The 13,753-nt window shown below is 50.9% G+C and overlaps 2 protein-coding genes across 2 annotated transcripts; one reads left to right on the forward strand and one right to left on the reverse strand.

Annotated features, from left to right (window-relative positions):
- The first annotated feature begins 534 nt into the window (after positions 1-534).
- On the forward strand, positions 535-1,330 carry LOC123075277 (stress enhanced protein 1, chloroplastic). Its single transcript, XM_044497927.1, has 2 exons — positions 535-885; positions 974-1,330. Exons 1-2 carry the CDS (start codon positions 634-636, stop codon positions 1,076-1,078), a joined length of 357 nt encoding a protein of 118 aa, XP_044353862.1. The 5' UTR covers positions 535-633; the 3' UTR covers positions 1,079-1,330.
- Positions 1,331-2,795: 1,465 nt separating this feature from the next.
- LOC123080336 (F-box only protein 6) lies at positions 2,796-6,353 on the reverse strand. Its single transcript, XM_044503247.1, has 2 exons — positions 6,027-6,353; positions 2,796-4,435 (listed from the first exon to the last, which is right to left on the reverse strand). Exons 1-2 carry the CDS (start codon positions 6,125-6,127, stop codon positions 3,193-3,195), a joined length of 1,344 nt encoding a protein of 447 aa, XP_044359182.1. The 5' UTR covers positions 6,128-6,353; the 3' UTR covers positions 2,796-3,192.
- Between the last annotated feature and the right edge of the window lie 7,400 nt (positions 6,354-13,753).

A 13,753-nucleotide genomic window follows, 5' to 3' on the forward strand; every position in this document is an offset into this window, starting at 1 on the left:
GTTATGGGGATGTAGGGGCTAATATCGGAGATGGTGTCGGTGAAGGAGATGGAAGGGGCTATTGGTGGGGGTAAAGCTAGAGTAGAGGTAGAGGTGGAGGAGGCCGTGGCCGCGGCGACCTTGGCGGCGCGCCGCTCGAAGTAGCGGGGTGGCGGCGGTGGCGGGGCTGGCGGGTTAGCCATACCCTAGGATCGAAAGTCTGATACCATGTAGAATTGTATTAATAATTGTTGATGCAATATTGTGCCAGTACAAGAGGTATATATAAGAGCCAAGCCGCACCTGACCTAGCCCTATTACAAACCGAATAGGAGTCTTAATCCTATTACAAGTTGTATTCTAACATTTGCGTGTGGGGGGAAAGGCCAGATGCCGATCCAACCGCCACGCGCATCCAAATCAAACACATCTTACAGCTGGGAGGCGACCGGCCCAAAGCTGGCGCCGGTCAGCCGGCGGCCAGGGACATCACGTTTCTGGATTTAGTTGCAAGACGTGCGCTGTCCGATCATTTTTTTCCGTGGATAGAGCGACGTCCAAACGGCCAACCGACGGCCACTCACTTCGGCTAGCTCAGGCCAGCAGCACAAAACCAAACAAACGAGCGCGAGCGCAGGCCATCGCATCCATCTCATGGCGCTCCTCTCCATCCTACGCTCGTCTCCGCTGGCCGTCCCCGCGGCCTCTTCTCGCCGCCCACCCAACCACGGCGTCCACCTACTACGCGTCAGCACCAGGGCCGCGCCGTCTCTGTCTGTGAGGTGCGAGCAGAGCAGCAAGCCGGGCGGCGGCAGCGTCGTCGACGTGTGGGCGAGCCGCCTGGCCATGATGAGCTTCGCCGCGGCGGTCGTCGCCGAGGTGTCCACCGGCAAGGGCTTCGTGGAGGTATGTACGCTCCCATGGATCGACCCGTGCCACCATGCTCTGCTGGGCTAGTTGCTCGCTACTGACAGCGCTCTGACGTGCTTTGCAGAACTTCGGCGTGGCAACACCGGCGCCGGCGTTGGCACTGGTGGTGACGGCGCTCGTCATCGGCCTGGCCGTCCTCTTCATCGTCAGGTCGGGAGCGCAAGATTGATGGATCCATCGCACGAAATAATTGAAGACCCTTTTCTAGAATACAATACAAAGTAAGCGGAGACCTATTTCTGAAGAACGAGCGTGCAGATCTTCTTTGCATCTGGTTTGCAAAGATTCCTGGAGATTATAATTAGCATTACTTCTGACTGTAAATGATCTGATGTATCATGGTACTACTGCTGTGAGCATATTCATATGGAAAATTCTGGTTCAAATTCAAGTGAGCCAAAGGCTTCCGATGTTGCTACCATTCTGTGTGTGAAACTGTGAATTCAGACCGATGCTCAAAGTTCAGGCTCTAACACCCTGTTAATGATTCGGTTATATGATTGCAATGTCCGTTCAGATGTGTATATGCCATATATGAAGTCCCTGAAATAAAAACATTGCATATCTCTAAAACTAAAACATGCAAATGGACGAAACATGTGTCTTGTGTAGAGTTGTGTGCCTGGGTAAACGTTGGTGGTACCTAGAGTCACCTGAATTCGTGATGGATTTCTTCTGCACCCAGATGATTGCTTCCTGGGAACACTGGTCTTCCACTGGCGACATGAATACCTTTGATTTAGCCCTGTATTTATATGTATGTGGTAGGTACACTCACAGTATGAACTTGCGATTGAAATGGAGGGAGTGCATCTTACACTTGGCAGGGTATACTGGAAGCGTGACAGCATGAGATTATGCAAGTTTTCGGCCTGGCGATTTCCCTGCCCCGGAGTTGAGAAGGGGGAAAAGAATCTGCCATGGGAGCTATTACTTGATTTAAGAACCCACACAAAATTTTCAGTGTTCAGCAGCATGTCCAGCATCTGCTGGAGTGTAGACAGACATCAGGCACGGGCACCCTGGCATAAATGGCAATCCAAAAACTCCAAACCTCCCGTCATCAAGCACTAGTATCAGCGCATTACACGACATTGTTGTCGCGCCTGGTAAAATCTTGTGCCATGTTGATTTGCTTCAGGGACACTTCTTTTGCTTAGATTTACGGTTACTCCGTGTGCATTTTAGTAGGCATGTACTAGGTGTTTCTGCCATGATCCACTTATTAAAAATATTCATAATCGCATGAATGATTGCTTTCTGGAGCACTCAACTTCCAGTGGGGGGGCATGGTTACCAAGGGTGTCGTGTCCAAGGTGAAATATTTTCCTGGGTGTGGATGTTCCTTCTTCAGGCAAAACCTAATTCCTCCATGATATAACTTTCCTAGTATGAGGCGTGCAAATTTTATTGACGTTTTTATATATAGCACTATCTTGTGACAAAAACTAGTATGAATAACACGGTACCTTTATCTTGTTTACTGATCTCCTTATCTTTCTGGCCACCCAAAAATATGCCTTGCAATTTCAAATGGAGGGAGTGTATTTTTATTTTACACTTGGGGAGGGCTCGAGATGTTGCCAAATATGGTTGTGCCCGGCAGTTTTCCTGTCTCAGCAGTTGAAAAAAGGAAAAGGGAACCTGCGTTGTTGCTAGCTTTAGCAACGTGCATGAGCACACGGAAACTTTTCAAGTATTCAGTAGCATGTCAGCATCTCATCTTGGTGGACTGGTCATGGCAAATCTCATCAAAAACTCAAATCCCCCTTCACCATGAATTAGCACCACCATATTACTGTATCGGCGCATTACGCTACAAGCAAGTGATGCTGATATAATGCTACAAGCAAGTGATGCTGATTAACAGAACATACGCGGGAGCATAAATACAACTCCAGTTGTTATTATTATAGAGTAGGCTCAGTTTTGCTGAGGAGACGACCCGAGATTTAGTACAAATATTACATACTGAACATGACACAACAACGGAACAAATAAAAGTTCTAATACAGTAACAGATGTCTGCTCTTCAGCCTTTTGATCGCAGTAACCTTAACAGATTCAGTTCAACTGATCAGTTGCCATTGCACCGACACAAATTCTCGCGGATGATAAAACCGACAGTAACAAAACGGTCCGATTGCTTCAGCAAGTAACGAAAACAACCACTTTGACATGAATTTGTACAATAACATAACAGATAACCTTCTCGCCAAGTCGCGACGACACGGAAATGTGTAACAAAATGAAAGCGACAATGTCAACCTTTGCTGAGAACCGTCAGGGCGAGGCAGAGGGGCACGGACCGAATGCCGTGCCACATGCTATCCACTGCTTCTTGCGGCTGCAAGGGAGCATGCAGTCAGGAACCTTCTGCCACTCTTTGCTCACAAGGTTGTACATCACGAGGCGGTTCATCCGCTTCGCCTTCAAGGAGAGCATGAGCAAGCCGCTGTTGCCCAGGCAGGTCATCCTCATGTGCTTACCGTAGAACTCTAAGCACCAGATATTTGGCATTCTGTCCACCTCCTTCCAGAGGAGAGTCATCTTCTGCAACTCCCAGATGCAGACGCAGGTTGCTGCGTTCTTGCACAGCAGACCCACAAGCATGATCTTCCCCTGGAACTCGGCAAGTGTGTGGTCAGTCAGATGCAGCGGCAGCGGGATGATGAAATGAATCCAAATCCCAGTGCTTACATCATATGACAAAACACCCTCGGGTTCTGAGCACATGAAGTACAGCGTGCTGCCAACCGCGACTGGCTGTGACCTGAAATTTAGAGCAAGTGGGAGCTTGATGCTTGGAGGAAACTCGCCTGGCTGAGACCACATATTCTGCACTGAGTCGTAAACTTCATGATTTCCATCATTTCGCAACCACATCACTTTGTAACCCTCATTAGAACTTCTTCCATTCAGCACCATCCCCACTGACACTCTTGACCATGCCTGGACTGACCTGGGAGGAATTTCCTTTAGTGATTGTGTAAGAGGGTTGCATATGTAGAAGTTCCTGTGGCTAAGATCCAATAAGCACACAAGGCCACCTGCAGATGCCACTGGCATTACTATGTTTGCAGGAGCAAGGGGAACAGAAGGGTGGTGCCACTTGTTTAGCGAAGGGTCATACATCGCTACATTGTTGTTGCCATTCTCATGTGTGATTGTATAGAACCATGGCATTCCCTGTGGGACTTCAGAGTACTGCTGAGAGAAATTGTCTGAGCCTACCAGAGAACACCACTTCCGGCAAACAGAGCGGAATCGGAAAATTGCAGCCACTGGAAGCCTTGCAATGACAGTTTCAAAAAGGTCTTCAGGGAACTCGCTCCAAATATCTAGCTTCATTGCTTCAGCCGAGTTCAGGAAGGATGCTTTCTCTCGGTTTCTGTCTCTGCGTGGTCGCTTGCGAGGAGGAGATTGGTTAGCTTCCATGATCTTCAATAATTCCGAGTTGTACCCAGTCCTTTCTCCACAATAATCATCCTTGACCGAACCATGCTCAAAGTCAAGTAAATACCACCTGTAAGATATTAAAAAAAATTAGTTCATCTTAGTTGATAGCAAAGCAATAGAAGAATTCTGAAACTGCTAAGGAAAGGAGATGATCAACAGTTTAGTGTAGGACAGGAGTCATTACTTTGTCTTTAATAAGTGCTTCACAACTGTGTTCACAGGTTTGTCAAATCATGAACACAGGTAAGCAATTAGCTTTTTGTAGCAAGCTAGGATTGTTACATTTTATATTATTTGTTACGTCACGTGGTAATAACGTAGAGGTAGCCTGATCAAATAAAGCAATCTATGTTGCTAGCAGACAAACTAGATGTTTCTAACGAATATTAGAATTGCTCACCAAAGTGTAAAACATGCACATACTCTTGCAAATACAAACTAAAGTGGCACAGAAATATGCTTTACATGCATATTGGATGAACATGTTAGGATACTTATGCGCTCTAGGGCAAGCCGCACGACCATGTGCGCAGTCTAAAAAGATTTTGAAACACCATCCAAACCCATAGGATTACCAGAATGGAGTCTAGATTGTTTATCGTTTTAGCTATACTGACTTGGTGAGCACAAGCAAAAAACACAGCTTTTTAACCAATGGAGTCGTCGATTTTATAATAGCTTTATCCGCAGGAAACCAAACGCATATTCTATTTCCTAAAAATACACAGCTTAACTAAGCTAGGCAAGAGATAATTCCCAAACTGTAAGCACTATTCATGCAATGCTTGCAGAAGCACAGCAATAAAGTGATGAACAAATAAGCATGCATCATCATGTTGTTCACTAGTGTTTTTTTGTGTGGGGGGTATGTTGTTCCCCAGTTCATATGCACTACTTAAATTTCGGCACCTTGGCGTTAGCGTTCGAGTAAACTCGTTTCCTTTTTCTATTCCGTTCAAGGCTTGCAGCAAACTAGTCTGAACGAGGACGCCGTCAGAATAATCACCATTTCCCGTTTGTCGCCTGGTTCCTTTGCCTACACGGAGCAGTACAAACGCCCCGCGCCGCGCCTCCAAAGTCAACTTAATCAGGATATGTTATATGAGCAGCATCGTTACATGCTCCAAAATAGTCTCTACGTCGCGCGCCTCGTTCCACCATCCATGGTCATGGTGGATACGCGTGAACTGCGCCGGGGCAATGTCAAACGCTAAAGCGAAGCGGCTTCTCCGGAGGCTGGATAAAATAGTGGCATTAACAAACGATTTCGAGGAGGGAACAAGCTAGCATTGCGGGAGACGCCACGCCCAGTCGGCCATTCCCTTGGTCGCACGCCACCGCGCCTCGAACTCATCGACCAAATCGACCGAGGCCACCGGGCGAAAAACGATGGGGGGAACTCCCGAGCCGCCGCAACGGAGTCCGGCGACAGCGCCAACAATCTGAGCGCGCCAGCGGAGTATGCACGCGACCTAATTTCCGCGCCCCCGGCCCCGCGAGCGCGGCGGATCAAACGGCGAAACGGGGGGCCGAATTCGGAGGAGCGCCGGCCGCGGAGCAGATCCGACCGAATCCGCCGCGACGGGGAGAGAAGGGGGGGTGAAAGGGGATTGCGGGAGAGGAAGGAAGGGGGTTTGGGGATTGGTTCGGGGACTTGCCTGGGGATGGGGCCGTGGGCGTGGGCGTGGACGGCGCCGTAGAGGTCCCAGAGCTCCTGCACCTGGCCGACCAGCTGCCGCAGCGCCGCCACCTCCCCCATCCGCCGCCGCCGCCGCCGCCACCGCTTCCCTCGGTCGCGGCCGCCTCTGTGTCTCGCGCTCTCCCCCCTTCCCTCCTTTTGTGGGGTGGGGGTTGGCTCGGGGGCAGTCGGCACGCTGCTTTTCTCCCGCTGCCTGCCTAAATGCTCGCTGCCTTGCCCTTGCCTTGCCTCCCCGCAGCAGCCAGCCCGCCCGTGTGCCCCGGGCGTGTGTCTCTTTGTTGGCTGTGTGCGTGCGTGTGGCCTGGCGCGTGCGCGGCCGCTGGATTATATGCTGTGCGCTCCGCGCGTGAGCCGTGGTCTCCACTGTGGCCGCTTTGCCGTACTCGTGTGTGTGTGGTGGTGTGGTTACAGTGTAGCAGTGTGGTGGTGTTACGGTTGGTCGGACGGATTGCTTGCTTGCTTGTCGTGCCCAACGGGATGGGTGCGGTGCGGGTTAAGTTAGCATAATTGGAGTGTGTGCGTGTTCCGGTTGGAGTGAATGAAACGTAGCAAGGACAGCACGTATGCACGTAGGCTAATTCTTGAAAGGAGTACCCCGCAAAAAAAATATTATTGAAAGGAGTGTGTTTGTGTGTTTTCACGACGAGAACTAATCAACCAATGCTTGGATGGTTAGAAGGGGCAGTGGCACCTTCAGCCCGTCATCATAGATCAAAGCCATATGGTACCTTGTTGATGTGGATCATTCTTTCAATGGAAGGCCATGTTTTACATCGATACTGAGGTGTCCATCCTGATTTTGCCGATTTTCAAGATCCACGACGTGCCACATTGTCTTTCTCTTTCCACCTCTGCCCCCCCTCCTCTGGCACTCAGTCTCCTCTATTCTTCATCTGTTTGTTCTTCCGACGCCATAACCGGTACATGCATCAAATGCCGATACACTAATGAGGCATTGGTCCGACGGTAAGATCTTGTCTACCGAGGTCATTGTCGTGTCCCTCGGCATTTTTGGATTATTATTATTTTTGCATCATAACTAAGCTACGGTTCATATGTATTCATTTGTAAACAAATATAGACATTTTAACCCGTAAAAAAATATAGACATTTGAAGCTATATTTGTTTACAGAGGAAGTATGTTTTTTTTTCTAAGAGCAACTCTAGCAGACCCCGTAAAACACGCAGACCCGTAAAATTCCGGCGAGTATGCGGGCTCGGCCCAATTTTCCGGCCAGAACAGAGCCCGCATACTCGCCCGGCCCGCAAATTTTTTGCCGCGGCCCGCAAACCGCACGCTCCGACCGCTATAACTGCGGTTCCGCGACTTGTTTGCGGGTCCAAACCCTATCCCTCACCGCCGCCGAGCCATGTGATTCCCCTTCCCCCTCTCCACATTTCTCGGCGCCGGCGACCACCCGCCCCGCCTCCAGCCGTCATGTGGGGCCGAATGTGGAGCTCCGGACGCGGCTCCGGCAGCAAATCCAGCGGCGGAAGGGACCCGGAACACGAGCGGTGCGTCCGGTCCGACGTGCGAGGAAGCGCGGGGCCCGGAAGTGGACCAACCGCGGCATGTCGTCGCCGGCGAGCTTCCAGCGGAGCGAGACGGAGGAGTACGACCGCCGCTGCGCGTCCTTCTCCTCCGCGAGGTCCTCATACGCCGGGAGCTCCTCCTCCTCCGGCGCGGGCCTTCTGCACGTGAAGAGGGAGTGGTTGGAGGACGAGGAGGAGCCGGACGCGTTCGGCCGCCGCGGAGTCATCGGGCCGGAAGACTACGCCGCCGACGTCGACGCCGTTGCGGCCGCCATCGCCGAGCGGAGCGTGCGCGAGGAGGCGGAGCGCCGGCGCCACGCCTAGGAGCTCGAAGACCTCCAGTGGCGGCAGGCGGTCGCCGCCAACCTCGCCGCCAAGGAGAAAGCCGAGGAGTGGCGCCATCCGCGTGGAGCAGGCGGCGAAGTACGTCGACCTGTGCAGCTCCGGCGAGGAGGATTGGAGCGTCCTTCTCCTCCACGACGTCGTCCATTTGCCGCGACCTCGACGCCGTCAGATCCGACTCCCCTTTAGTACTAGTTTAACGTAGTATGTAGTATAACTATGCTTGTAATTTGTTGATCATGTGATGAACTATGTAGTATGTGATGAACTATGTTTGTGCAATTTCTTTCGCGAAAGTGTTTTTCCAAATTATGCAGGTTTAGATACGGTTTTTGTTCGACCGCGCTAGTTTTCGACCCGCAAACGCGATCTTTGTGGAACCGCAAACGCGTTTTGCGGGGTCTGCTAGAGTTGCTCTAAGTCGAGGGGTTTTTAACCGACATGAAGGTGAGCGGCACCACGGAGGCAAGCCAATCCAAAAAGTCCTTGCTATTCAACCCTGATCAGAATATAAGTTGTTTCAGAAAGTGGAACTTGAGAAAAAACCAACATGCCCAGTACAACTCACCCCGTGTTATCCTTTTGCTAAGCAGATTTTTGTTAGTAATCGAAGGCGCAAACGAAATGGGCGGTCAGTGCATGATTACAAGGGTGGAATCGACACAATTATGATGAGGAATGGCCTCCTCCCCTCCTCTCATTGCGTAGCTTTGAATGCTTTTCATGAGTAGATTCGAGCGGCAGCTTGTCCCCATCGGCCCGGATTCTTCTGCGCCCGTAATCTCCCAAGAGCATCATAACGCACTCCTGCGTGGCGCCCCATTTTTCCCTTTTCCCAAGCTTCGTTAACGTTACCCCTCCTCCTCCTCCGCAGATAAACGGACAGACATGAAGAATAATTCTTGTAAACAGTAACAGCAAACAGTGGCTAACGGCAGTTGGGTGGCTGATCTGTTGGCCCTCTGCTGCGACGAGATCGACCGATCGATGGATGGATGGATGGATAGATATATCTTCAGAGGGAGCTTTCCATGATGAGGGGCGAGTGATTTTATTCGCTGATATATTCGCCATCATGGCCGGCCGGCCGGGCGGTGGAAGCCGTGACGGTAACTTCCCCGGCCCGGCTGGCTCGTCAGAGCGGCGGAGGGGGCGAGCCAGCGAGAGCAATCGATCGCCACAGCTACGTATATCGTATGCGTACACGCGATGGACAGATACGGCAAGGGTCGCAGTAGTAATCAGTGCTGGCAACGACAGGGTCCGTAGGCTGTCGGTATAGAGTAGTGGTGAGTAGTACTAGTACTCTGGTGGAAGTGGAAAACATCATGACAGGCGTTTTTCCATCATAATCCACGAATCACGATGCTAATTAAATCCGTCGGCGTCTCATTATACTCCTCGAGTACTCACTACTTGCTAGTACTAGTACCCTAAGATTAGCCACAATGGATAGTAACATAAAGTAGCAACATAAACATGTTATTAGTCTATGTTACTATCTCTATATTGGGGAGTAACATATGTGTGGTAACATGCAACACTTCATTTATTAGGCTATAGACACATCTTGCCTTGATATGTGTGATGTTACTCATACTACTAGTAACTAGCTATGTTACCACTTACCTCTCTTTCTTCATTTATTGCTTGTCACATCATCTATTTTATCTAGATATGTGTGATATTACTACCTATGTTACTGCCATTGTGGGTAGTCTAAAATGATGCACATTTGGCGCCGCAATGATTCGTATGGCTACCAGTAGCGCCGCGTATAAAATGTGCTCAAATTGTTCTAGGCCTATAAATTTGGTTCTTATTACTGCAAATTTTACACGGAAATTTCAGAAGAAGTTCATTCACAGTATAAGCAGTACCGGTGCAATTTCCACGCAGTTTAACAGCCTGCAGCAGATCAGAGATGCAACTGCGTCGCGATATTTTGCAGAGGATGCTGCTGCTGCTGCAGGGAATAAAGCAAAAGTGAGCTTCGCACGTGTGGAAGCAGAGCAGGGGGTGTGCAGATTAACGATCGGCTTCAGCTTCAGCTAGCTGTGAATAAACCAGTACACGCACGGACGCACCCTCTTTCACAAACACGGATGCACACACTGGTTTGGTTTAGCTTACTACAGGACTTGCTTAACTTAAGCAGTGGTAGTACTGGCTTTAGCTTGATCCAAAGATTACTTTCCCTAAACCTTTTCCTTTTTGTCGCCGCTTTTTTTGCCCCCCTCTCTGATCTACCACCAGCTTTGGTTGGATGGATGGTAGGGGAAAATCATTGCGCCCTTGAAATCCCCCTTTTAATGATTTTCCCCGGAATTTCTCGCTCTGCTTTTTTCCCTCCCCCCTCCTCTGATCAGATGTACCGTCTCATCATCGATCCCTGGCTGGATGTAGGATGCCCGGGAAGATCATTGCGCCCTTGAAGGTTTGCCCCCTCGCTCGTGGTAATAATTAGCGATTTCGCAATAATGGTAAACACTCTTTTCTTTTCTTTTGTTTTGTTTTACCACCAGCTAGCACTTGATGGCCAAACGGAAAGATAAAACCAACAACAGAATGAACAGACCATTGATGAATGTAACCACACTATCGATGCTGATGGAGACGGGCTCGCGCGAGCAGTGGTGGTTACAAAATTCTTCCCAAGCCAAGCAACGGATGATGAACAATCATGGCGGGCAACAAAATCCACTCATGCCCGCTCTAACTTGCACTCCAAATCATCTCATCCGCCTGAATCACTCCTCGACCCGTCTCTACCCGATCGAAATAACCAAATTTTATTCAGGTGTGGTCTCGATCGATCGGTCGGTTGGCGACCCGAATGTGCAGCGCAGGTCGTCGTGTGGGACGGGATTCGGTGGTGGTGGCCACCGGACCGGGCCGGCCGGGACGAATGATGATGATGATTGCTTCGCGTTGCGTCGATCGCATGATCGCATCTAGTAGTATCTCATTCTCCTCCGCGGAAGAAACAAGATGCGTAGTCCAAAAAAAGGGGCACCGGATCCTACGACTTTCGTGATCTTCGGCTATATCCATCATTTTTTCCACATGTGATGAGTTGGACCGGGCCGGCGTCCGTGACCACGTGAGATCGACCGATCGATCCGTAGATATATGGCGCGTGCACGCCGGCGCCGGCGCATCATGGCCTCCCGGAATTCCGAGCTGCGTCTCCGTCGGTCGACCGATCCAGCATTTTTCTTCGGATCCAGCGGAGGCTGTGATCGATCGATCGATCACTAGCAGCGGCACGTAGGAATGGGACTATTGTCAGACTCGATGATTATCACGGGTGATGACCGAGGGGGGTAAAAGTCGGTGGGGTCATGGGGATTTTCATCCTTTTGATTGATCTTTGCTGAAAGGTGTCCCTCTAGCGAGCGAGCTCCTGTGTAAAAAGATGGATGGACGGGAGGAAGCTCTGTTGGAGCACACGAGAACTTCTGGATACGCGCCAGCCAGCGTCGGCAGGGGCCTCTCAAGCCGGGCGTCGTGCCGGATAATGATGGCGGTGCCGTCACGTCGCTAATAACTGTTGTGTCCCTGGCTCCGTGCGTAGCTGTGACCCACCGGCACCGTCAATACAGAGATCTTTAAAGCTGATGGCCCGACGGTTGTGGACGGCGGGATCGACGGGCGAGCCGAGGCTGAACGCGGATTGATGTGCGTCGCAGCTAGCTGAAGGCGCCAGGCGAACGGGATCCCTTTTTGTCCGGCAAAGATCCGGATGACGGCGATCACCGAGCGATCGGCCGGAGAGGAGAGACGGACGGCCGACGGGACAGGAACATGTGCCGTAGGAGGAGACGGCCGGTGGGGTTTCGGCCATGATTCCATGGCGAGGGCGCGCTTCGTCAAGGGTGCATCATATGCCCACTGATCGATCGATGCCCATGCAATGGATGAAAGGAAAGGAACCCTTCGTCCTCCGTCCTTCGTTCGGCAGCTTTGCCTTTGCGCGGCACGGTCAAGCACAACACTGATGACTGTGTGTCACCTGTCCCATTTCATTTCATCCCCCACACCACACCACACCACACCACTCTAAATGACTGTCACCTTCGTCGATCCTTTTCTTCCCCTCCTCCAGCACTCATTCCGAATAGGTCACCTTCCTTAGTACTACTCACTCCGTCCCAAAATAAGTGACTCAATTTTATACTAACTTTGTACTAAAGCTAGTACAAAGTTGAGTCACTTACTAAAGTTAGTACAAAATTGAGTCACTTATTTTGAGACGGATGGATTACTAATTAGCTGTGTTTTTCCTCCTTGCCATCACCATACCAATCCCTGTCTGTCACCTTCTTCCCTTTTTTTTTTCCAATGTGCGGTGTCTAAATTTGCTGTCTGGTTGATCGGGACATCTGCCATTTGGATCCCAGCACTTAAAATCGGGTAAATGATTCATGGGGCAACGGCTGATGGTGCAGCCTGTGTATGGGACAACGGCTGCAGGGGCCAGGGAGGGCACCGCAAGTGGTGGCTTTCTGCGGGCGCTCGAAGGCCGGCTCGGCCCAGGGGCTGCGGAATCCCACCGCAGCGGGGCTCGGCGGCACGTACGTCTTCGTTGCGCGTGACGGCAGGGCACGCGACGGTGGTGTGGTTCGGTGCCGGCTGGCGTGCCATGGGACGCTTTGTTTGGCTGCCACGAGATGGACGGCGAGAAAGCCATGCTTTTTTATTTCGAGGTCGACGATGGCGACGTTTTTGGGGGTCATTACCTTGTTGAAAGTTTGTTGAAAGTGCTCGTTGATGCTGTTCTCGCCTACCTACCTGCTGCTCCAGGGGAAGCCCTAGGTCCGGGTAATCTCGGATCGGACAATGATGTCAATGGTGTCGTTTTTCTTTCTTGGGGGCATCGTCTTGGAGCTGCATCGGTTAGGTGGACCAGTGGTTGTTGGCAGGTTAGCGTTGCGGCGGACGCTCCCATGTCTCGCCGATGCTCTGTTTTGGGTGGCTGAGGCATCGAGCCGGAGTGTGGTGACTGCTGGCGGCGAGCCGACGAGCATTCATTGAGACATCGCAATACGAAAATGGTGCATGGCAATTTGCCGGTGATAATCACAACCTTGGCGGGACAGTGACAACTTGTGGCGTATTGTCTAGGATGCCAAGATTTACCATTGGCAAACACTGGTGATGGAAGCGTGCGATTGCCGGATTGTCTCTAAGGTGGCATTCCGATGATGACGTATTCCAGATCATGGTTTACAGCTCGCGTATATTACGTCTGGGTCATATACTCTTACATCGTTTTCGGTGGCTGCAACTGCTCGACGAGGATCAATGTTGGTATTTTTCTTTCATCTGCCTTGATATTGGCTGGCGTGATTTTCTGCATGTATTACGTCTGGATCATATACTCTTACGCCGTTTACAGCTTTGCTATTTGCCGGCGTGATTTTTTGCGTGTGTGTTGATATTGGTTGTGTACATCTTAATTGTGCAGAGGCCGGATGTATGCTTATAGTGTTTTGTATACCTTTGATGCTTCATGAGTTAAAAAAGAACGCCCTTTTAAAAATATGATTCATGGCGGCCGACCGGCCGAGTATCGGCCGGTCGCGCCGCATGTGTTGGATCCACAAGGATCAGGCGTCACTCCTCTTCTAGATCTTTTCTCTCCCTTATCTTCTCCCCTCTACCGCCCGATCGACCTCCTCCTTTTCTTCTTTCTCTCGCCATCTTCTCTCTTCCCGGAGAGCACTACCGCCTAGTGAAATCGCACGCTACCGCGTCCCACTCGCGCCGCTGCTAACCAGCACCTCTCCCCTACTCCACAGAACCAA

Source organism: Triticum aestivum, chromosome 3D (genome assembly GCF_018294505.1).
Source record: "Triticum aestivum cultivar Chinese Spring chromosome 3D, IWGSC CS RefSeq v2.1, whole genome shotgun sequence".
Lineage (NCBI taxonomy): Eukaryota > Viridiplantae > Streptophyta > Magnoliopsida > Poales > Poaceae > Triticum > Triticum aestivum.